This window comes from Pipistrellus hanaki, assembly GCF_964339955.1.
Source record: "Pipistrellus hanaki genome assembly, chromosome: 1".
Classification (NCBI taxonomy): Eukaryota; Metazoa; Chordata; class Mammalia; order Chiroptera; family Vespertilionidae; genus Pipistrellus; species Pipistrellus hanaki.
Window position 1 is genome coordinate 84,768,061 of NC_140503.1, and position 23,703 is coordinate 84,791,763.

Sequence of the window (23,703 nt, forward strand, 5' to 3'; positions counted from 1 at the left end):
ACACAAACACAAAGGAATTTAAAAGGAAAAGACAATTGGCAAGAAAAAAATCAGTCAAAATCTAGAATAATTATAAGAAATCCTTTTTCTTTCGGTGCCATGTTAAGATACAACGTACTTTAATCATAATGACATTTGAAAATAATTTGTACATCTCTTTTCATTTCAGGGACCTGGAATGAAAAAATGATGCATAAATTAAAAAAAAATTATCATGGGCCTCTCTCAGAATATGGCAGAGATTTTAGACCTGAAGGTAATTTTTTTTCACTTTGTGTATTGAATGATTACAATAAAAGAAAATGTTGAAAGAAAGCATGTTGCAAGTATGGTTGTCTGATGAACCCTAAGAATGATATTCTGTAGCTTGTGCTTCTGATATTTATTCATTTTTACAGTCAACAAATGTTTCTGAGTACCTACTGTTACTGTGGTGTACCTAAAAACACCAGGTTCCTGTTGCTCTGAGATATGGTAGTCAAGAATAGGGTGGGAGAGTGCAGCAGGGGGCAGGTGAGAAAGGGCTGCTTTAATAAGGTTTTCCTAAAATGTGTAGAAGTTGTTTCATGTCAACTGAATCATGTACCCATTTACTATACTTACATATTTAAGATGTCATTCAATTAAGGCCAGTAAAATAAGAAATCATTTGAAATGTGGTTATGCAATTCATATTTTATTGGTTCTTAAGTTCCCATTTTTGAGATCTTTCTTTAAAAAAGATAAGACTACATTTTACTTAAAACACATCCCTTAAAGGTATTTTATAATTAATTTGAGCAGTAGAGTTGCTTCCTCCTATGTGGTTGAAATAAGGGGGATTTTTCCTCCCTAATTACCGAGATAATGGGTTCCAGCCTCCCTTTGATGTGTCATAAAGGCTCACCTGTTTGACTACAACTTGCTATTTATTATCAAACAATTGCAGTTTCCCAAATCCCAAATTTCCAAAGGTGCCATTTATCCAAATCACATGTGTGTCCCCTTTGCACCCATTTTAAAAAAGAAATTTCCTTGATCAAAATTTTAACCTTGATTACCCCCCGGTGCATCAGCCCTTTTATTACCTAGTCCAAATTAAAATCTACTCGTATGCATACTGCCTGTTGAGGCATTTCTTTTAACTGCATTTTAACTATCATGGGTTGGGTAAGAAAAGAGAAATCTTGTGGAAATGAAGATATATAAAACCAGAAGTTGAAAAGGTAAGTTTTAAATTGTCCGGTGCCTTTTACAATAACCTCTTTAGGTGGAAAGCCTGGGACTCTCTCCCATCAGTACAACGTGCATTTCACATTTACTCTCAATAGCTGGTCTCCCAGAAGCCTATCCAGGAGGCCCACGGTTCCCTTCCCTCAAACAGGCCTTTCGCTTCACTTTCTCATTTGACCCCTTGAACGTGATTAATGAGATAAACTCTACAAAGTACTTGGAACTGTGTCTAAGGCAAAATTGGAAAACTTGCTTCCACAATACTATGACTAAACAATTTGACTAAAACTTCTCCAGGGAGATGCACAATACAGAGAGAGTGATTGAAGACGCACTGGGGTGTGTAACTACAAGATACAGGGAACCGGGGGAGGGCTGGAGAGGAGGAGACAGTAGCCTGTACAGTGTGAAAAATAAATCCGTGTCCTGTCAGCACAGTGATAATGTAAATGATATATGGAGGGGGAATGTTCTAGAAAACATTCATAATGGAACTTATAGACATGGAGAAATCCTATATAATAAAAGCCTAATATGCTAAGTGTCCAGTCATCCGGTGACTGGTCAACTGTTCAACCAATCAAAGCGTAATATGCTAATGATATGCTAAGCCTTATGCTAAGCAGAGGTTCCCAAACTTGTTTGTGCCGTAGACCCCTTGCCATGTTTTTCGATTTTGGGTAGACCCCCTACTTACCTGATATTGATTTTTTTGTAAATTTCTAACTGTAGTGAAGTTTAGTGTTAAAAACTTGAAATAAAAGCACATGTTAAGTTTTATACATTTATTTATTGAATTTAAATTAAAACTACTCAAAATAAAATTTTGTATCTGTTATATAAAATATACGTAACATAAAATTTAATAAAAAATAATGTACAACATAAAATTTAATAAAAAATAATGTACCTACTTTTCTCCGGCATTCTCAAACAAAATAACACTGATTCACTATAATTTGTATGATAAACTACCAGTTTATATTTTTTTAAATGTTTTCTCAGCACTTTCCTATTCAAGATTCAGGAAACGAATGAACGTATTTTTCTCACATTCATATTTATAGAGTGACAAGTCGGTGCAATTGAACAAGTCGGTGCAAGTTCGCGAAGCTTTGAGACAAAAATTGGCAAGAATGTTTACTGCGCGTATGCTTGTAACAAGATGATACTGGTATATCATTATGTGCAGGTTTTTATCCTACAACTTACACAATTTTATAAACATATATAATAAATTTTTTACTTCATAGGTACTTTTATGAATAATTTATATGTTTTTATATTATAAGATAATATGATGTAAGTAAATAGGTACTATCAGTGTATGTTGAGATCCACTATCTTGGACCCCCATTTTCATTTCATGGACCCCCAAATTTTTTTTTCACTGACGTAGACCCCTTGCAGGTTGTCACAGACCCCTGGGGGTCGATATAGACCACTTTGGGAATCACTGTGCTAAGGTCTCTCAACGGTTCGCTACGACATGCACTGACCACCAGGGGGCAGAGAGTAGACTGGTCAGCCAGTCGCTATAATATGCACTGACCACCAGGGGGCAGACGTTCTGACCACTAGGTTAGCTTGCTGCTGGAGTCCAGCCAATCATTGGGACTGAGCAAGATGAGCCAGACATGTCCTGGAGACCTTTTGTGTCCCCTCACAGGCTGGCCAACTTCCCACGTCCCTCCCAGCCTAATCTTGCACTGGTGGGGTCCCTCGGTCTGGCCTGCACCCTCTCATAATCTAGGATCCCTCAGCAGATATCAGAGAGCTGGTTTCAGCCCGATCCCACAGGCCACTCCTCTTGGGAGGGCACCAGACGCAGGACTCACCCAGAAGGGCCCCACTCATGCACAAATTTGTGCACAGGCCTCTAGTATGAGTATAGGATTCTGGGGAGCAAGAGGATAAGAGTCCTTGAAATGTCACCATGGAAAGGGACTCAGTGTGGACAGGGCCTGGAATGCCTGCAGGAAGGAGCCTGAAAACTCCTGGGAAGAGCAGGGTCTCTCAGAAGTCCAAGGGTGTTTCAGCAAAGACCCTAGGAGACTCTGAAGTTGGGTGCAAAAGCCTTATGACATCTGACTGAGTCTAAAAGGATCCTACATGACATGAGATAAGAACCCCATGAGCTTTGGAAACACATGGAAGAGCCCAAACTGGTCATTTGGGACCATGGATGGGACTGAGGGGAGCCATGTTTATGACTTCAAGGAAGAGACATGCATAAAAGAAAACCTTCTGGAGCCCTGCTGATGAGCAGACAGTGTAATGGTGTGGGTCTGAGGGGGGAGGGGCTTTGAGACTCAGGGACCTTGGAAGCTCTAGTAAATTTGGGTAAATTCAGTCAGTGTTGCTGTCAGGTTTGCTGCCAATCCATTTGGGGTCTTTATGAGAAATAGAAAAAGGTGTGTGCATCCCTGCCCCACAGATGGATACATCTCTCTCTGGTTTACACAGATGATGGATCAGAGCATGGGCTAGATTTCAGTTCCCACTTGCTCCAGTGGCCAGAGTCCTTTTGTGGGCAACCATCTATCTGCTCAACTGCACATAGAGCCCCTGGATGGGTTGAGGATTTTCTTTTGGCTAAAAGCTAATTCGTGCCCACACACATGAAACTATTTGGAAAGAGCAAGATACTATTTAGCAGGAAGACTATAAGGATTGCATTTGTAGATAAAAGTTCTCCTAAGGGTTGTAAACTAAGAGATACAGAGATAATAAGAGCTAGAATACTTGACTTGATCTCTCCAACTTCTAAAAATGTCTGTCAATAGGAATAATATTCTCCTAGTCCCTCTCCTATCCTGATTTTCTATAGAAACGGTTGCATGCTTGTGCAGCCATACATAGGCAAGTTAGTTAGACCCTCAGTACCTTGGTTTCCTCATCCTGGAGCTGAGGTAAGGATTAAAAAATGTTAATACATGTAAAGCTTAGAACGGGGTCTGGCACTTACTATTAACACAATAAATGTTAGCCATTTTTTATTATTTGCACCATTCACAAGTTAATGAGAATGTTAAAGCTGGATGGGGCTGAGGAGGCCATCTGGGAAACATTTATGCAGAAAATAGTTTTCTAGCTAAGCCTTGGAAAGTGGATAGGATTTCAATAGGTAGGGAAAACAAGGGGAAGACATTTCCAGGCATTGGGAGTAAAGGTGGGATATTCAAGCATGGTTAGCAGATATATTTAGCAGAAACCAAATGGAATGTGTAGGAAAGGGGTAGAAAATAAACCTGAAAGCTAAATTGAGGGCACGTAATAAGGCATCTAGAACTCATTCTACTCTCTCTGGTCAGCAATAAAAATCAAGAAATCTAACTTGAAACCCTCTGCAATCTGACTCCACCCCTGTGGGCTTCTTTTCTCAAATGCAGTCTTCTAATGCAGCGCTTCTAAAACTTGGAAATAAAAACCAATAACTTGGGGACCTTTGTGAAATGCAGATTCTGATATGGTGGGTCGTAAGTGAGGCCTGAGACCCTACATTTTTAACAAGTTTTCAGGGGCTACCATGCCCTGATGCTTACTTACCTCAGGACCACACTGGGTACCAGGGTCTAACCCAGCGGCCTCTTCTCATTTTCACCCTTAACCCCTCTACATTGTTAGGCTTTTGTGATCTTCCTGAAACTCTCATCACTGGCTTGTGATTCAGATGCTACTACTTGAAGCTGAGAATGCAGACTAGAAGTCTCTAAAACTCCAACACATATTGACTTATCTTGAGCACACCTTTTATAAAAAAAAGTTGTCAATGGTAACAATATCTGGGTATAAGCTAGATACAAACTACACACTCAAGGCCAGTCTTTAGATGCGTGTTGTCCAAGCAACTGTCAGTATATCAATCTCTTTGATCTTTTAATTAGAAATATTACAAACCATCTATACTAATAAAAAGGTAACATGCTAATTAGACTGGGAGACCTTCCGGACGTCCTTCAGGACAAAGCCATGGTGGTGGGGCCGAGGTAGAGGTGGTTAGGGGCGATCAGGCCAGGAGGGGAGGGTAGTTTGGGGGTGATCAGTCTGGCAGTAGCGGGCAGTTGGGGGTGATCAGGCCAGCCGGCGGGGGGGAGAGGGGGTCGGTTAGAGGTGAGAAGGCTGACAGGGTGGGAAGTTGGGGGCAATCATGCTGGCAGTTGGGGGCAAGAAGGCTGGTGGGGGGGGGTAGTTGGGGGAGAGCAGCTGGGAGGCAGAGTAGTTAGGGGCAATCAAGCAAGCAGGTAGGTGAGTGGTTAGGAGCCAGTGATCCCTGATTGAGATCTGGCCTCAACTGGCAATTGGACATCCTCTGAGGAGTCCCAGATTGGAGAGGGTGCTGAGTGAGACCCCCGCCCATGTATGAACTCCGTGCACTGGGCCACTAGTATTTTAATGAAACATAAGCTTATATCATTATAAGATACCTATTGCACATCTCATGATGTGTGTAACTTCTCTGGAAAATAATTTCCCTCAGATCCCATCCAACCCCCACCCCAACCATCCATATGGGCACTGGCTATATTTGATTGGTGCAGAGGCAGGTCCCAGACCAATACTGGGTTACTTTGAGTCTTTCCTCAAGATTTTACACTAGAACTGAAAAATAGAAAACCAGTCTCTTGCTCTCTCTACAGAAATCAAGAGCATGTAAGCTCAGGAGCTATTGGGGAACACTTCTACACAGATCGAGGAGCAGACAACAGGAGAAAAAAGACTGATGAAAACACCGGGAGCCCAGGGAAATAGCTCCACAGCACAGCACGTGGACAGCCTTGCACCTTCCACACAGACCACGTGGGCAAGGCTCACACGGTGGCAGTCCGACCCGAGTCTTGGCAGAATGCCCCAGGATTTCTTCTGGTGTGAGGGAGGATTAGCAGCCTGCTGAGGAGCTGCTGAGGCTGTTTCTCCCACTATCTTGTGAAAGGCTGCCACGAGGCCATTTCTCATAGATCTCCCTAATTTCAGCTGAGCACAAGAATTTCCACCTTGTTCCCACTTAGAATAAAGCTACAGACTTCAGTGTAAGTCTATAAAACTGCACGGCTGTGGTTCTGAGCGACCCACCGCTCATACAGCCTATCATCTGGCCAGTTCACTTTGGTGTTATCTGTGGAATAAGGGACACAGGGAGCTGACACCATAATGACTTGCTTTTACTATCTGTGTGAGTAATTAACTGTCTGAATCCATTTGGGCACGTTTACTCGTCACTGAGCAAATCTATGGAAGAATAGCAAGTCATCCTAATAGCTGTAGTAATATTACATGTGACCCTATTATTAGCCACCACCTTGCTGCCATTTGGAAGAGATGGCAAGAATTCATTCACTTCCTGAGTTCCCCTCAGTGGCCCAGCTCCTAATTCCAATCTGTTCCACGAATGCATCCCAGACCTGAATGCCATGAGGTACGCTAGTATTTCTTTAATAAACATCTCCAGTTACTTATTCTTTCCCCTTAAGAAATCCAATCTCAGTGGAACCTTAAGCTTTGCCCAACTGGTGTGGCTCAGTGGTTGACCCACGAACCAAGAGGTTACCAGTTCAATTCCCTTGGACCAGTTCCGGGTTGTGAGTTCAATATCCAGTGGGGGCATGCAGAAGGCAGCCAATTGATGTTTCTCATAGGTGTTGTTATCTCTCTTATCCCTCTCCCTTCCTCTCTCTCTCTAAAATCAATAAAGATCATTTTTTTAAAAAAATAGAAATCCAGGATGCATTTTTAGCCTTTACCATCAAAAGATAACATTATACACACACACACACACACACACACACACACAAAGGTGTTGCATTTGTCGATAGTTTCAGTAATCAGAACTCCAGTGCTAGAGATTCTCATGCATTTCCTGTATTTATTAAAATTCTAACTCTCTAGTATATTAATTTATTTTTGGCCCTTAACCTAGTATATGTAATATGATTAGCCTACACTTATTAAAGTCCAATAAATATTAAATTTCATGAAAAAAATTCGCCGAGACTGGTTTGGCTCAATGGATAGAGCGTCGGCTTGGGGACTGAAGGGTCCCGGGTTCGATTCCGGTCAAGGGCATGTACCTTGGTTGCGGGCATATCCCCAGTAGGGGGTGTGCAAGAGGCAGCTGATCGATGAGTCTCTCTCATCGATGTTTCTAACTCTCTATCTCTCTCCCTTCCTCTCTGTACAAAATCAATAAAATATATTTTAAATTTCATGAAAAAAATTTAATGAAAATGGCAGAAGCCGATTTGGCTCAGTGGTAGAGCGTCGGCCTGTGGACTGAAAGGTCTCAGGTTCGATTCCAGTCAAGGGCATGTACATCGGTTGTGGGCACATCCCCTGTAGGGGGTGTGCAGGAGGCAGCTGGTCGATGTTTCTCTCTCATTGACGTTTCTAGCTCTCTATCTCTCTCCCTTCCTCTCTGTAAGAAAATCAATAAAATATAGTTTTTAAAAAAAATTTAATGAAAATGTTTCTGGCTAAGTAGAAGAAACTCTCATTCTTTTTTCTTTTTTTTTTCTGTGATGAAAGTATAAATTACTCCCACCATTTATCAATAATTCCTTAGTACTTAATATAATCAACTATGCTATGTTTTATTTATCTTATAAATATATTAATTTTCATTAATATTAGTTACAATTGTAAGAACATGGTGGAATCACATGTTATACTTGTGCCAAATATTTATCATCCAACAAAACAAATGAAGTAGGATTAGAGTTTGATCTACATTTAGCATCCCTTGAGTTTAGCTGTGTCTAATACATAGTATGATCATCTAAGCTAATATACAGATGATTGTGAATAATTAGTCATAATTTAGTATGTTAACCAATTAAGTTCACTTTCCTATTTGGCCAGCTGAGTTGGTTTTTGTTTTGTTTGTTTGTTTGTTTGTTTTTGGTCAAGATCATGGACTCTGAATCAAGTGAGTCAGGGGCAGTTGCTAGAGTCTTGAATATTGTGGAATTTGACCAAAATGGTGAATAAGTTGGTACAAACTCACCATCACTACAGAAAAATAACAAAAAAGTAGACAGTGGAGTCACTGACATTATAAGAATGGATAGGCATAACATAGTTACAAATAATAAACTCATGTCCTGATTGCCATATTAATGAAATAGCATCTTTATGAAATGTACAGACTATAAGTGATACATCTGGCTGCTCGTGGTACCTCTGAGGTGCAAGTAGTTCATGATCTAATGAAAACTGGTCATAATTTGTAGTGGTTCCTTATAAAAAGTCCAAATTCATTTGAAAACAAATTTTACTAGTGAAAGTTCATTGCTTTAATGTGATTTATTAGAGCACTATAATTTATTAAGAGAATATCTACCTTTATATAAATGTTTTATGGTGATGAATTGTAGTAATTATTTTTTACATTTATAATAAAAATGCACCACAATATGTAAGATTAATTTTCAATCAAGTCATAACTTATATTTTAAAACATCTTTAAAATATGTTCCAAAAAAATAATTTCATGGGTAACTTTCTCTAGCCACTCTTAGCAATTATCTCCATGATTAGCATCACAATTTTTTTTCTAAATGGTTTTTTGCACACGGCATAACTCTCCATAAATTAACGTGAGTCCAATCTATCAAAGGTGTTTATATGCGTTAACATATGCGTTTAATTTTAATATGCCTATGCAAGGCGCGAATAGCCCCAAGCAAGCACAGTGTGCAGTAAGACCTGCGGAGCCCTGAGGTACCCGCTTTAATGAGGGAGGTCGGAGTTATGCAAGACCTGAGTTAACTCTGCAGAAAGAGGCTACAACTGAGAACGAAAATAAGAATGACAGAAGTTGTATCATTTCAACAAAAACTACCAGCGAGGCAAAAGGGCCGCCTCCCAGCGGCAGGCCTTGGGCTGCCTCCCCGCCTTCGCAGCCTAGGAACCAAGGAGGCGGGAACCCCCGGCGGCGGCGCGGGCGCCCGGCCGGCGTGACCCCGGGGCACCGGCTCCCGGCCTCCTCCGCTCTCGCTCCGCCGGCTCGGGCCGCGGCGGCGGCGGCGCGCCAGTGAGAGGGAGGAGGCAGAGCTCGAAGACCTGAGTGAAGGCAGAACGTGGAGACTCGTCTGAGAAACGTCTGGGGACCCGCAGCGATAAAAAGGGGCGGCCTTACCTGCGGAGCCGCCGGCCAGGATCTGCCGCGAAGCCTCCTTCAGGAAGCCGGCCTCGGCCTTGGCCGACATCTCCCCGGGCCGCGGGGGCGGGCGAGCGGGCGGCCTGAGCGCGGCGCGGCCTGCGGGGCCTCGGGACCGAGGGGGCCCGGCGGTGCTGGGCGGACAGGCTCCGCGGAGGCGGCTCCGGGCGCGGGATCGCCGCGGGTCCCGACCTGCCCGCCGCGCGCTCCCAAGGGCTGCTTCCCCGCTGGCTCCTGGGCTCCGTCCACGAGGACCCTGGAGGAGGAAGGAGTCCCGGACGGGGCTGGGGTGGCCGCCCGCAGCAGGTCGGGCCGGTGTCCTGTGTGGCGCCCACAGACTCCCTATCGGGAGCCGCCTGCAGCTCGTGGGACCGTACGCGCTGCCTCTGATAAGGCCGGCGAGGTGGCCCGGCCCGGAGCGCCTTCCAGCCCAGAGCTGGGCGACCCTTGCTCCTCCGACCAGCCAGGGCACAGGGCACTTCTAACAGGATAGGTGGATGAACTCCTTGCACTTAGTTGTCCTGAAATTGTTGGCAACTAACTCAAAGCAAATCCAATTTGCAGTTATCTTACAATTGAATTAATGCAGTCCTATACAAAAAAAAAAAAAAAATGCTTTAGGCTTAAGGGAATTTATCTTATACCTCATCACTAAGAGCTTTCTTTACTGAAAGGTCAAAAAAGAAGAGGCCTTATGACAAATATGTCTCTTGGGTACCCCCAGAGGCCAGAGGCCAGTGGTTATCAAAGTATGATCCTAGGACTTCGCAAATCCAATCTATATCCAATCTATGACGTAATGAGGGAGTTTGTTAGAAAGACAACTTCATGGCTCCACCCGGACCTACTGCACCAGAATTTCTGGATATAGGACTCGGAAACCTGTGTTTTAGTAACTTGTGTTTTCCAGGGATTGTTATGAACGCTAAAGTTTGTGAACCACTGGCCTAAATAAAGAACATTAAGGAACTACCAGTTATTCTCCATAAAAAGTTTAATTATTCATACTAACCCTTTAGGATACTTGACAACAAAAGAAATATTAATTGACTAAGACCACAATTTGCAAATGCTGTGCAGGAGAAAAACAGATTCTAAAATTTTAATGGACTTAAAGGGTATTATGCTCAGTGAAATAAGTTACTCAGAGAAAGACAAATACCATATGATTTTACTCATAGGTGAAATTTAGAGAACAAAATAAAATTGAAACAGACACAGAGAGAGAACTGGTGGTTGCTAGAGTGGACTAGGTGAAAGAGGTGAAGGGACTAGGAGCACAAATTGTTAGTTACAAAATAACAGAATTAGGTAAAGCACAGGAAACATAGTCAATAAATTGTGATAACTATATGGTGCCAGTTGGGGTACTAGAAACATAAAAGGAAACATGTAAAGTATATAATTGTCTAACCACTAAGCTGTATACCTGAAACCAATACAAAATTAAAAAATTTTAGAAAAATAACAGGCAGGAGGTAATACAAGTAAAAGGAAAACAAGACACTTTGGTACCCCTGTTGTTATATTTCTTAAACACAGTATATAATACTAAATGTATTTCATTTGAACAATATAAAATTGCCATTTCTGAAGGCCAAGACTTGAATATCAGTAATATAGTGTGGTTCAATTTAATATAAATGATTTCTAATTAAATGCACAAAATACAAAAACTTGTTCATACATTGTTTTTCTTTCTTGGGCTGAACTGTTAAAAGCTGTTAATCATGATATCTAACTGGCAAATTTAAAGTGATAAATTGGAAAGACTTACTGCTTATGTGGTTACATATGCAAAAATAAAGTTTCTCATATTTGCTTATATTTTTTATTAAAATTATAAGCTTGAAATGTTTACCAAGAAATTGTTTTCAGAAATGTGTCCTATCTAGATGAAGTAAAGCGTTTGAGCATATGTCAGTCTTTTACAAATTAAACAGGTCTTGAGTGTAATATAGAATCACTTATTCAATAAATATTGAGATCCTCTTATATATAAGTCCTAAAATCAAAAATTCAGAACTCATAAAAAACATTGTCCTTATGTTCCAATGAGAAAATGAATTTCCCAAGATCACAATGAATAAATAGGACAGCTAGAATTCAATTCCAGGATTCTCTCTTCTAATAGCAATTGGATTGTATATTTAACAATATTAATAACAGGCCAAACTACATTCTGTCACACAAAAACCTAAAATAATTAAATTCCCCCAAATTAATTTTATTTATTCATATATAAGTAGGAAATTTTTTAAGTTAAAAAATTTGTCACAACTATTAAACCCCCAGGCACACACTGAACCAAATTATACATACAATTAATTGGGAGCTTACTAAATTTCAGCACTTTCCTATGTGCTGGTAATATAGCAGTGTAACAGTTAAAATCCCTCATAGAGCCTGGCCAGCGGTGGTTGAGTGTTGACCTATGAACCAGGTGGCCACAGTTCCATTCCTGGTCAGGGCACATTCCCAGTTTTGGATTTCAGGTTCAGTCCCCACTGGGGGGCATGCAGAAGGCAGCCAGTCAATGATTCTCATCATTGATGTTTTTCTCCCTTCCTCTCTGAAATCAATAAAAAATGCATTTTGTTTTAATGGAGCGTATAATCTAATGGAGGAGATCCAACCACATTGCAATGTAAGTAAAATTTCACCTTCCCTAGATAGTTTCATGAAATACAATGATACTCCCAAGTCAAGATTTAAACTCAGCCTTTTGACAGTATTATTTCCATGAGTACCTTAATATCTGAATTTTATCCTGAGGAGGTAGATGCATGCTGTGATCTCACTAAGCCCTCAATCTCTCAAGACCCCTATGAATTCATTCAGGAGATCTTCTCAGACATCCTTCCAAATACCCTGTAAGAAAATAGCTACATCTTTTTAACCTCTGACTAGAACAAACTTTTTAAGTTAAAAAAAGCAAGGCTGGGTATCATATAATTTAGATCCACATCTCTAGAATAGTTGAGGAGATAGAGTCTAAGTATAAGAATATTCTGGAGATTGGAAATCAGCCAGTGCCAATCCAGAGTCAACAAATAACCAATATGCTAAGAGCTCTGATTATATGATATATTTTATTTTTAGCCAAATTTGGCCATGGCTAATATTGGAATGCTGGGGGGTTTTGCACTGGGAAAAAAAAATGATAAAATGTACTTGACCTACTATCTCAGTTTCCCTAGACTCAATCCAATCTATCACATTACTCTTTTATTATTTAATAAGTAATATAATATTAATAAAAATGGTGAAGTATAAGGTTTTTATTAAATTTATTGGGGTGAATCCTATATAATAAAAGGCTAATATGCAAATCAACTGAATGGCATAGGGCAGCTGAATGAATACAAAAAAATGACCCAATTATATGCTGTCTATGAGAAACCCACCTCAAAACAAAAGGCACACAGAGGATGAGGGTGAAGGGATGGGAAAAAATTTCACTGCAAATGGGAAAGAAAAAAAAAGCTGGAGTAGCAATACTCATATCTGACAAAATAGACTTTAAAATGAAGTCCATCACAACAGAAAACAAAGGTTACTGCATAATACTAAAGGGATTGATCCAACAAGAGGATATATAACCCTGGTAAATATATATGCACTCAATATAGGAACATCTAAATATGGGTTTTTTTAAAAACCTTCTAGAGAACTTTAATGGAGAGATCAACAATAATACAGTCATAGCAGGGGACTTTAACATCTCTCTGACCTCACTGGAAACTTAACAAAGAAACAGAGACTCTGAACGTCACACAAGATCAAAGGGGTTTAATTGACATTTATAAACATCATCCCAGCAAAGCAGAATATACATTCTTCTCAAGTGCACATGCATTATTCACAAAGATAGACCACATATTAGGACACAAAACACGTTTCTACAAGTTCAAGAAGTTTGAAATCACATCAAGCATCTTCTCAGATCACAGTGGAATGAAATTAGAAATCAACTACAGTAAAAAAACCCAAAAACATGCAAACACATGGAAGCTATATACCATGTTATTAAACAATGGGTGGGTTACCAACAAGATCAAGAAATAAATTTAAAAAAAACTTCCTGAAAACAAAAATGAACCCAAAATCTCTAGGACAAAGCAAAAGCAGACCTGCAAGGGAAATTCATAGCACTACAGGCATACCTCAAAAAATAAGAAAAATAAACAATAAACTATTTAACCCCACAACTTAAAGAGTTAGAAAGAGAACAATAAGAAAAGCCCAGAGTAAGTAGATGGAAGAAAATAATAAAGATTAGAGCAGAAAAAAATAACATACAGCCTTCAAAAATAATACAAAAAAATCAATGAAACCAAGAGCTGGTTCTTTGAAAGGATAAACAAAATTGATAAACCATTAGCCAGACTCATCAAGAAACAAAGAGAGTGGACACAAACAAATAAAATCAGAAACAAAAGTAAAGAAGTAACCACCGAACCACAGAAATACCAAGGATCATAAGAAAATGCTATGAACAGCTATATGCAACAAGCTATGCAATGTGGATGAAACAGACAAATTCCTAGAAAAATATAATCTACCACAACTGATTCAGAAAGAATCAGAAAACTTGAGCAGGCCAATAATAACTGATGAAATGGAAGCAGTAATAAGAATTTTAAAAAATCCCAACGAACAAAAGTCCAGGTCCAGATGGCTTCACAGAGAGGTTTTATAAAACATTCAAAACAAGAACTAACACCTATTCTCAAAATATTTCAGAAAATCCAAGAGGAAGGAAAACTTCCAAACTCTTTTTTATGATGCCAGGATTATTCTAATTCCAAAACCAGACAAAGACACTACAAAGAAAGAGAAATACAGGCCAATATCCCTGGTGAACATAGATGCTACAATCCTCAATAAAATATTAGCAAATCGCATCCAGCAATATAATAAAAATACCATACACCATGATCAAGTGAAATTTATTCCAGGGATGCAATGCTGGTACAATATTCACAAATCAATAAACTTGATACATAACATAAACAAATTAAAAGACAAAAATTACATGATATATCAATAGATACAGAGAAAGCATTTGACAAAAATAAAAAATCCATTTTTGATAAAAATTCTCAGCAAAGTGAGAATAGAGGGAGCATATCTCAAGATGATAAAGGCCATATTTGACAAACCTATAGTGAACATCATACTCAATGGGCAAAAACTAAAATCATTTCCCCTAAGAACAGGAAAGAGATAGGCATTCTATACCTATAGCCACAGCAATCAGACAAGAAGAAATAAAACAAATTCAAGTTAAAAAAGAAGTAAAAATGTCCTTGTTCACAGATGACATGATACTATACATAGAAAACCCCAGATTCCATCAAAACACTACTAGACCTAATAAATGAATCAGGCAATGTAGCAGGATACAAAATTAACACTCAGATAACTATGGGTTTTTTTATACACCAATAATGAACTCATAGAAAAAGTAACTAAAAAAACAATCCCATTTACCATTTCACACACACACACACACACACACACAAAAAAAAAATAATAATAATAATAATAATAATAATAATATACCTAGGAATAAACTAAGGAGGTAAAAGACCTATACTTGGAAAACTATATGACATTGAAAAAGAGATAGAGGAAGACATAAACAAATGGAAGAGCATATCGTGTTCATGGATTGATAGAATCAACATCATTAAAATGTCCATACTACCCAAAGCAATCTATAGATTCAATGAAATCCCCATTAAAATACCAATAGTATATTTCACAGGTCTAGAAAGAAATCTTTAAAAATTTATCTGGAATATAAAAAGATCCCAAATAGCTTCAGCAATCCTGAGAAGAAGAACATAGTTGGAGGGATCACAATATTCAATATCAAGCTACTAGAGGCCCAGTGCATGAAATTCTTGGACGCGGGCGTGTGTTCCTCAGCCCAGTCTGGATACTCTTCAATCTGGGATCCCTTTCACAATCCAGGATTGCTGGCTCCCAACTGCTCGCCTGCCTGCCTTCCTGATTGCTCCTAACCGCTTCTGCCTGCCAGCCTGATCACCCCCTAACTCTCCCCTGCTAGCTTGATTGATGCCTAATTGCTCACCTGCCAGCCTGATTGCTGCTCAAAACTACCCTCTCCTTCAGGCCTGGTCATCCCTAACTGCCCTCACCTAAAGGTTTGAATCCTCCTCCAGCTGCCCTCCCTTGCAGCCTGGTCCCTCCCAACTGTCCTCCCCTGCTGGCCTGGTCCCCCAACTGCCTTCACCCTGCAGGCCTGGGTCTCCTTCAACTGCCCCCCTTGCAGGCCTGGCTCTGGCCCAAACTGTCTTCCCCTGCAGGCCTGGTCCCCCCAAATTGACCTTCCCTACTGGCCTGGTCTCCCCCAACTTGCCTCCTCTGCCAACCTTGTCCCTTCCAAATGCTCTCCCCTGCTCACCTGATCTCCCACAACTGCCCTCCCCTGCAGGCCATCTTGTGGCAGCCATCTTTGACCACATGGGGGCAGCCATCTTGTGTGTTGGAGTGATGGTCAATTTGCATATTACTCTTTTATTAGATATTACAAAGCCACTGTTCTCAAAACTGCCTGGTACTGGCACAAGAACAGACATATAGACCAATGGAACAGAACAGAGAACCCAGAAATCGACTCAAGCCATTATGCACAATTAATATTTGACAAAGGTGGCAAGAGCATACAATGGAGTCAAGACAGTCTCTTCATTAAATGGACTTAGGAATATTGGACAGATACATGCAAACAAATGAAACTAGACCAACAACTTACACCACACACAAAAAAAAACTCAAAATGGATAAACATAGACAGGAAACCATAAAAATCTTAGAAGAATCCATAGGTACCAAAATAGCAGACATATATCATAGCAATGTCTTTCACATCGAAATCATCACTTTTAAAGTGTTTAAACCAGCATTCACGAGTATCTTGAGATGGAGCATGTTCACCATAAGTTTCCCAAAGTATATGATAACTTTCACAGCACTTTTTTAAAAATAAAGTAAGGAATTAAAACTTCCTGCAAATGCTCTTTTTTTGTCATGAAATTCTACATTTTTAATATATTTTTATTGATTTTTTACAGAGAGGAAAGGAGAGAGATAGAGAGCTAGAAACATCGATGAGAGAGAAACATCGACCAACTGCCTCTTGCACACCCCCTACCTGGGATGTGCCCGCAACCAAGGTACATGCCCTTGACCGGAATCGAACCCAAGACCTTTCAGTCCACAGACCGACGCTCTACCACTGAGCCAAACCGGTTTTGGCAGAAATTCTACATTTTTAAACGTAAAAATATCTATGATGTTAACACCTTCTGAAAATTTGAAGCTTGCTGTCAATACAACAAAATAGCATAGATATCAAATCGCATGTATATCAACATATGTGTGACTCCATCTACTGAAAAAAAAAATCCGCATTATTAACCGGTACACCTGGTAGCCACACAAATATAGTATTTGCCTTACAAGGAGTCCATCTATGGAATAGGTTTACAATTGTAGACCTACTTTTGCTCTACCCTGTGGAAAAGATTATAACTCTTGAACCATTCAAAAGATCTATTATTGTATTTATTTTATTTTATGCAAAATCATTTTTAAAATGCTTTAAATACTCTTCAAATGAAAGACTCTTATTTGCCTTAAAATCTGTGGCTCTGAACACCACTGCTGTAAGGTCTCAGTGGCTTATCACTTACAAATACCAAGGCATCATGTTATTATTTAGGACAGATGTGGTCCATTAGATTATCCCATCACCTAACAGTGCATTTCTAAATTGCAAGGGACTTTTCTGGGCAGTGTGAACAAAATAATTACTTGGGAAACTTGTGTTACAGGATTCTAGGACAGAAAGAATAGGGAAAAGTGAGACAGGAACATTAGGACAAGGACAAACAGTGTAAGAAATTTGTATCTGGGCTGAAAAGAACAAATCACTATCTTCCCCAGCCAAGGACACTCCAGAGCAAATAGTTAAAGACCTCCCTAATGAGAGAATGCAGAAAGGGAGGGGGCGGGGGCAAAAAGGGCATTTTTACTTCCTAAACAGAGAGGCCAGCAGTCTCTGGCTCAGCAAGATAAAGTTGCCAGGATTCTGGGGAGACTACAAGAAGAAAACCTTGAGACTCAATCTGTACCAAGATACTCAGCAAAACAATCTTTTGAAACCTATTCTTGTAGACAGGAGGAGGCTATATTACTACCCGAACTTGCTCTAGACATTTGCTTTTCCTGATTAGCTGGAAAAGCCCATCTGTGCTCTAAGCAGGATGCAATAGACCTGCTTGCTTTGCTTTGTCCTTTCAATAAAAGTGCATGCCTTAACTGCTCTAATAAATTGGCTATTCCCAAGGTAGTCAAGGTCTCTTATATAAATTCATTTATAGGAGAAGATAAGGATCGAGGTTGGGAACAGCCCTCTCCCACGAGCTCAGGGGGCTGTCCTGTCCAGTAACACCTCTCTGGTGTTGGTGAGAGGAGCCTATAACACTTTTTTCAATATTTCATTATGATATGATAGAAACAACATTGGAGGTCATTTATATAGGATGAGCAAAAGTAGGTTTACAGTTATATGGAAAATGTAATAATACAAGAATAAATTCCTTTGAGTACTCACAACTGTAAATCTACTTTTGCCAACTCAGGTATGACAGAATCCTGTTATTGGGACACAGCCGGGCATCTAGGAGTTAAGGCCTCTGAGTACTCCACATGCAGAAATCCATGCACTGTCCTCCCAGGAGCTTCCCAGGCCTTTGCTCAGGACTAATTTTAAACACAATTCTTAAAAGGTTGGAAGAGTGGCCGAAACAGGTTTGGCTCAATGGATAGAGCGTCGGCTTGGAGACTGAAGGGTCCCGGGTTCGATTCCGGTCAAGGGCATGTACCTTGGTTGCGGGCACATCCCCAGTAGCGGGTGTGCAAGAGGCAGCTGATCGATGACCCTCTCATCGATGTTTCTAACTCTCTATCTCTCTCCCTTCCTATCTGTACAAAATCAATAAAATATATTAAAAAAAAAAAAAGGTTGGAAGAGTGGATATCTAATATCTTGGTTCATAGATTAGAAGTACAAATTAAAAGAGATTAAGAGAGGGGAAAATCAGAGAGATTCTAGAAAAGCAAAGAGCAACCTGCAACCTCCAGGCCACATTTAGCCTACCAAGCAAATTGTAGTAATCACAACTTTCATTTAATGCTTACCTTATGTCATGCACTGGGCTATGCATTTTGTAATCTATTACCTTAGTCACAATATCCCTGTGACATAGACATTCTTGTCTTCATCTTACAGATAAAGTAAATCTGGCACAGGGGTTAAGTAACTTGCCAAAAGTCACATTGAGTATGTGATGTATTATTTGAACCCAAGTATGTATAATTTAAGAGGCCCCTGTCGGTATAACTACCGTGTTTCCCCGAAAATAAGACCTACTTACAGGTTTCCTTCTGAGTGAAATATAAGGCATCCCCCGAAAATAAGACCCCCGTAGGCTAAACATGAGAGATTTGGTCCACTGATTCTGAAAGAAATGGAGTCACAAGAAATTCACCAGGAAATTCAGGAATTGGATTGTTATGATGATGTTCCAGAAGATGATGACATGATTGTCATTGAATAAATGAGTAAATTCTTGATTCTGTAGGATTCACAGTTTGTCTGGTTTGTGTTGACAACTACCATACTGCCGTACCATATGCAGTTAATAAATTTCCTTTATTTTCATTTAACAATAAATGTGTACCGTATTCTTCTTCATGGAAAAATAAGACATCCCCTGAAAATAAGACCCAGCACATCTTTGGGAGCAAAAATTAATATAAGACACTGCCTTATTTTCGGGGAAACAGGGTAGCTGCTATTATTATGGTCTAATTTTAATTTCAGCTTTTTAACCATACAGAAAAGAATCAAGATGCAAAATTATTCAGAGCAAAAAGCTTGTGTCATTCTTGACTTTGATAAAACAATAAAGTGATAAGCAGATCAGGAACTTTATATATATATAGAAAAATACTAACTTAAGTTCCATAAGTGTAAATCGTGTGAATTTTCTCTTTATTAAGTCAGGGTTTCTCAACAAAACCAACATTGATATTTTGGAATAGATAATCCTGTGTAGTGAGGGGCTGTCCTGTGCAATTCAGGATATTTAGCGGTATTGCTAGCCTCTACCCATTGGCTGCCAATAGTAACTCACTCCCCAGTTGTAACAATCAAAAATGTCTCCAGATACTGCCAAATGTCCTCTGAGGGGCAAAATGTCTTTAGTTAAGAATTACTGGTTAAGTAAAAGAGCTAATGTAATAATGAAGTCTACTTTAACTTTCTAGAATCATAAAAAGATAGACCTGGAAGAGACTTTAATTAGTTCCTTATATGTTAGCTGAAGAGACTGAGATATGGTGAGATCAGGCCCTCACCTAAATTGCCAAGTTACTTAGGAGAAGAGTTGAGTGGGAAAGTCAGACATTTTCTGATTTTAAAACTGGTAATGAAGGCATTGATGCCTGGGACATTTCCCATAAATTGGATGGAATATTATGGTTATAGTACCCAGAGTGATCCTTTTAAAGCATATTTCACATATTTCTCACCTCTTCTAAGTGGGGGTTCCTGTCATCCTTAGAATGGAATCCAAAGTCCTAGCCATAGCCCAAAAGATCCTATATAACTTGGCTTCTGGCTATCTCTCCAGACTCACTTCCTAACACTCATTTCACCCTGATTTTGTCACACATTTTCTTGGCATCCCTTTGAACACTCCCAAGCATGGTTCCTATCTTTGCATTCCAGGAATGTTGTTTCCCTAGACATTTCCATGCCTTGTTTCTTCACTTCCTTCAGGCATCTGCACAAATTTTACTTTAACAGGTAGGTTCTATCTATCTGAAAATTACACTTCTCCTCAATCTTTTCACTCTTTATCTAGCCTGATTTACTTATCTTCATTACAATTTTCAACACTTAGACATATTTTGTCTTGTTTATTCTTGGTCTTTTTCTCCTTTTGAATACAAAGTCCATGCAAAAGTAACTGAAATACTGCCTGGAACATAGAAGGCACATAATAAGTATTATAATAATTCAGTGAACGAATCACAGTTACCCCAGAAAAACACCTCATACCCTTTAAGCAATCACCCTTCATTTACCCGTGGCAACCACTAATATGACCTCTGTCTCAATAAATGTGCCTATTATGAATATCCTATATAATGAAAGGCTAATATGCAAATTGACCAAACAGCGGAATGACTGGTTGCTATGACACACACTGACCACCAGGGGGCAGACACTCAATGCAGGAGCTGCACCTTAGTGGTCAGTGCACTCCTACAGGGAGAGCACTGCTCAGCCAGAAGCTGGGCTCATGGCTAGCGAGTGCAGTGGAACCTCTCCTGCCTCCATGGCAATGCTAATGGTGTCTTACTGCCAAGGGCTCCTGGACTGCGCAAGGGTGCAGGCTGGGCTGAGGGACCCGCCCCCAAGTACATGAATTTCACGCACTGGGCCTCCAGTTTCATATATTAATCCATAGCTATACATTTTCTTTTAACACTGTTTTTGCTGCATCCTACAACTTTGATATGTTGTTCCTTAAGATATTGTTATAGGTTGAACTGTGTTCCCCCCAAAAATGTGTTCAAGTCCTAACCCCAAGGACCTTAGAGTATGACTTTATTGGGGAATAGAGTCTTTTCAGAGTAATAAAATCAAAACAAGGGCATTAAGGTGACCTTAACCCAATATGATAGTATCCTTTTAAAAGGAGGAAATTTGGACACAGAGGCAGATATCCACAGAAGGAAGTCTACATGAAGAGACACTTAAAATACTGCTTGTTCACTGTTGTCCTTAGTATGTTTTAAAATCAGGAAGTATGAGGCCTTAATTGTTCTTCTTTCTCAGGATTGTTTCTTTGGGATCATTTGTGTTTCCAAGTGCATTTTAGGATTTCTTTTTCCTTCTGTTTCTCCAACACATGCCATTAAGGTTTTGATAGGGATTGAGTTAAATCTGTAGATGGCTTTGGGTAATATGAACATTCTAACAGTATTGTCTTCCAGTTCACAAGCACACATGTTGTTCCATTTATTTGTATCTTTATTGATTTATTTTAGCAATGTTGTACAGTTTACAGTGTACAAGTCTTTTACTTCCTCAGTTAAGTTTATTGCTAAGTATTTTATCCTTTTTGATGCTATAGTGAGATTTGGTTCTGATTGGTCAGTTTCTATGCCAGTCAGTGTCTCTGGGCCTATTTTCAGGCCTGATCATAGAGGCGGGGCTGATCAGCAGCTGCCCCAGACTGCTGGTGAGTGGGCTGAACTGCTGACTTCTGGGAGAGAGAAAGAGGCCTGGAGAGAGAACCAGGGTCTGATCACCTTGCTTCTCTCTCCGGGCCTTGCAAGCAGCCACTGCCACTGCTGATCAGCCCCACCCCTTTCCAAGAGATCAGCAGTTCAGCCTGCTTACCTGATGCACACTCAGACTGGCATTAGGTCAAGCTCCAGTCGTTGTGGATGTTATGACCCTGGCTCTTCATATATAGAGATAATGCTTTTCTTTATTCTTTGTGACAGTTTCTGACACAGACATGGGCACTCCTGGTCTCTTTAGGTTCTTGTTTGCATGAAATATCTTTTCATCCTTTCACTTTTAGCCTATGTTTCCTTAGATTTAAAGTGAGTCTCTTGTAGTTAGATCTTGTTTTTTTCAGTCAGCCAATTGATGTATTTTAAATGGGGCATTTAATACATTTCCATTTAAAGTAATCACCGATAGGAAGGAATTACTATTGCCATTTTATTAATATCTTTGATTCTCATGTAACTTCCCCCCCATCTTTTCCTTTGTTGTCATCATTTGTGTGTGTGTGTGTGTGTGTGTGTGTGTGTGTGTTTTGCCATGAGAAAGGTTTTGATTCCTTTCTCATTTCCCATTGTACATATTCTACATATTTTTTCCTTGTGGTTATCATTGCAATGACATAAACTATCTTAGAATTATAACAACCTATTTTAACCTGATAACTTAAATTCAATTACATATAAAAACTCTACTTCTTTACATCTCTGATCTACCCTTTATGCTATTGATGACAGATATTACTTCTTTGCATATCCATTATTTTTATGTTTTGTTTAAAAGTCATTTATGCTACTACATTACAATACTAAGGATTCTATATTTGTCTTTATACTTACCTTTACCAGGGAGGTTTATATTTTCACAGGGTTTTGAGGTGCTCTTATCATCATATTGTTTCAACTTGAAAGGTTCCCATCAGCATTTCTTATAGTGTAGGTCTAGTAGTGATGAACTACTTCAGCTTTTATTTCTCTGGGAAAATCTTAATTTCTTCTTCATGACTGAAGGGAAGTTTTGCAAAATATAATATTTTTATTAACAGGGGTTTTTTACTTCAGCATTTTTAAAAATATATATTTTATTGATTTTTTAACAGAGAGGAAGAGAGGGATAGAGAGTTAGAAACATCGATGAGAGAGAATCATCGATCAGCTGCCTCTTGCACACCCACTACTGGGGATGTACCTGCAACCAAGGTACATGCCCTTGACCGGAATCGAACCCGGGACCTTTCAGTCTGCAGTCCGACGCTCTATCCACTGAGCCAAACTGGTTTCGGCTACTTCAGCATTTTTAATATATCATTTCAGTTCCTTGTAGCCTGCAAGGTTTCAGCTGAGAAATCTGCTGATTATCTCATAGAAGCTCCTTTGTAAATGCCTTTCTCCTACTGCCTTTGTACAAGCTCCTTTGTACATGCCTTTCTCCTTCAAGGTTCTTTTATTTGTCTGTGACTTTTGATGGTTTGGTTATTATGTCTCTCATTATAGGTCTGTCTTTACATTTATTCTAGAAAGAGTGTCTGAGTCTCTGGAATTTGTCCATTTCTCTCCTAAAATTTGGTGAGTTTGAGGTAGGTCATTAATTCTTCAAGTAGGCTCTTTGTCTCTCTTTATCTTCCTCTTCTAGGATTCCTATAATGCATGTATTGTTCCACATGGTGGTGTCCCATAAGTCTTTTAACCTCTCTTAATTTTTCTTCTTTTTGCTTCTCTGCCTTGGTAATTTCAAAAGCCCTATCTTCGAGTTTGATAATTCTTTGTTCTGTCTGTTCAAGTCTGATGTTGAATTCCTCTAGTAAATTTTGTTAATTCCATTATTGTGTTCTTTACTTTCAGAATTCCTGTTTGAGCATTCTCTATAGTGTCTCTAGCTTTGCTAATGTTCTCATTTGTTTTTGTTAGTTGTCTACCGATTTCTCTTTTGG

General features: G+C 39.6%; 1 protein-coding gene across 1 annotated transcript in view; it reads right to left on the reverse strand.

Annotated features, from left to right (window-relative positions):
* SLC25A21 (solute carrier family 25 member 21) overlaps nt 1-9,561 on the reverse strand; it is a 496,250-nt gene extending 486,689 nt beyond the window's left edge. The window contains exon 1 of the mRNA XM_084874941.1: nt 9,347-9,561. Within this exon, the coding sequence (XP_084731067.1) occupies nt 9,347-9,416 (70 nt within the window). The 5' untranslated portion in view covers nt 9,417-9,561. The remainder of the gene's footprint in view (nt 1-9,346) is intronic.
* Between the last annotated feature and the right edge of the window lie 14,142 nt (nt 9,562-23,703).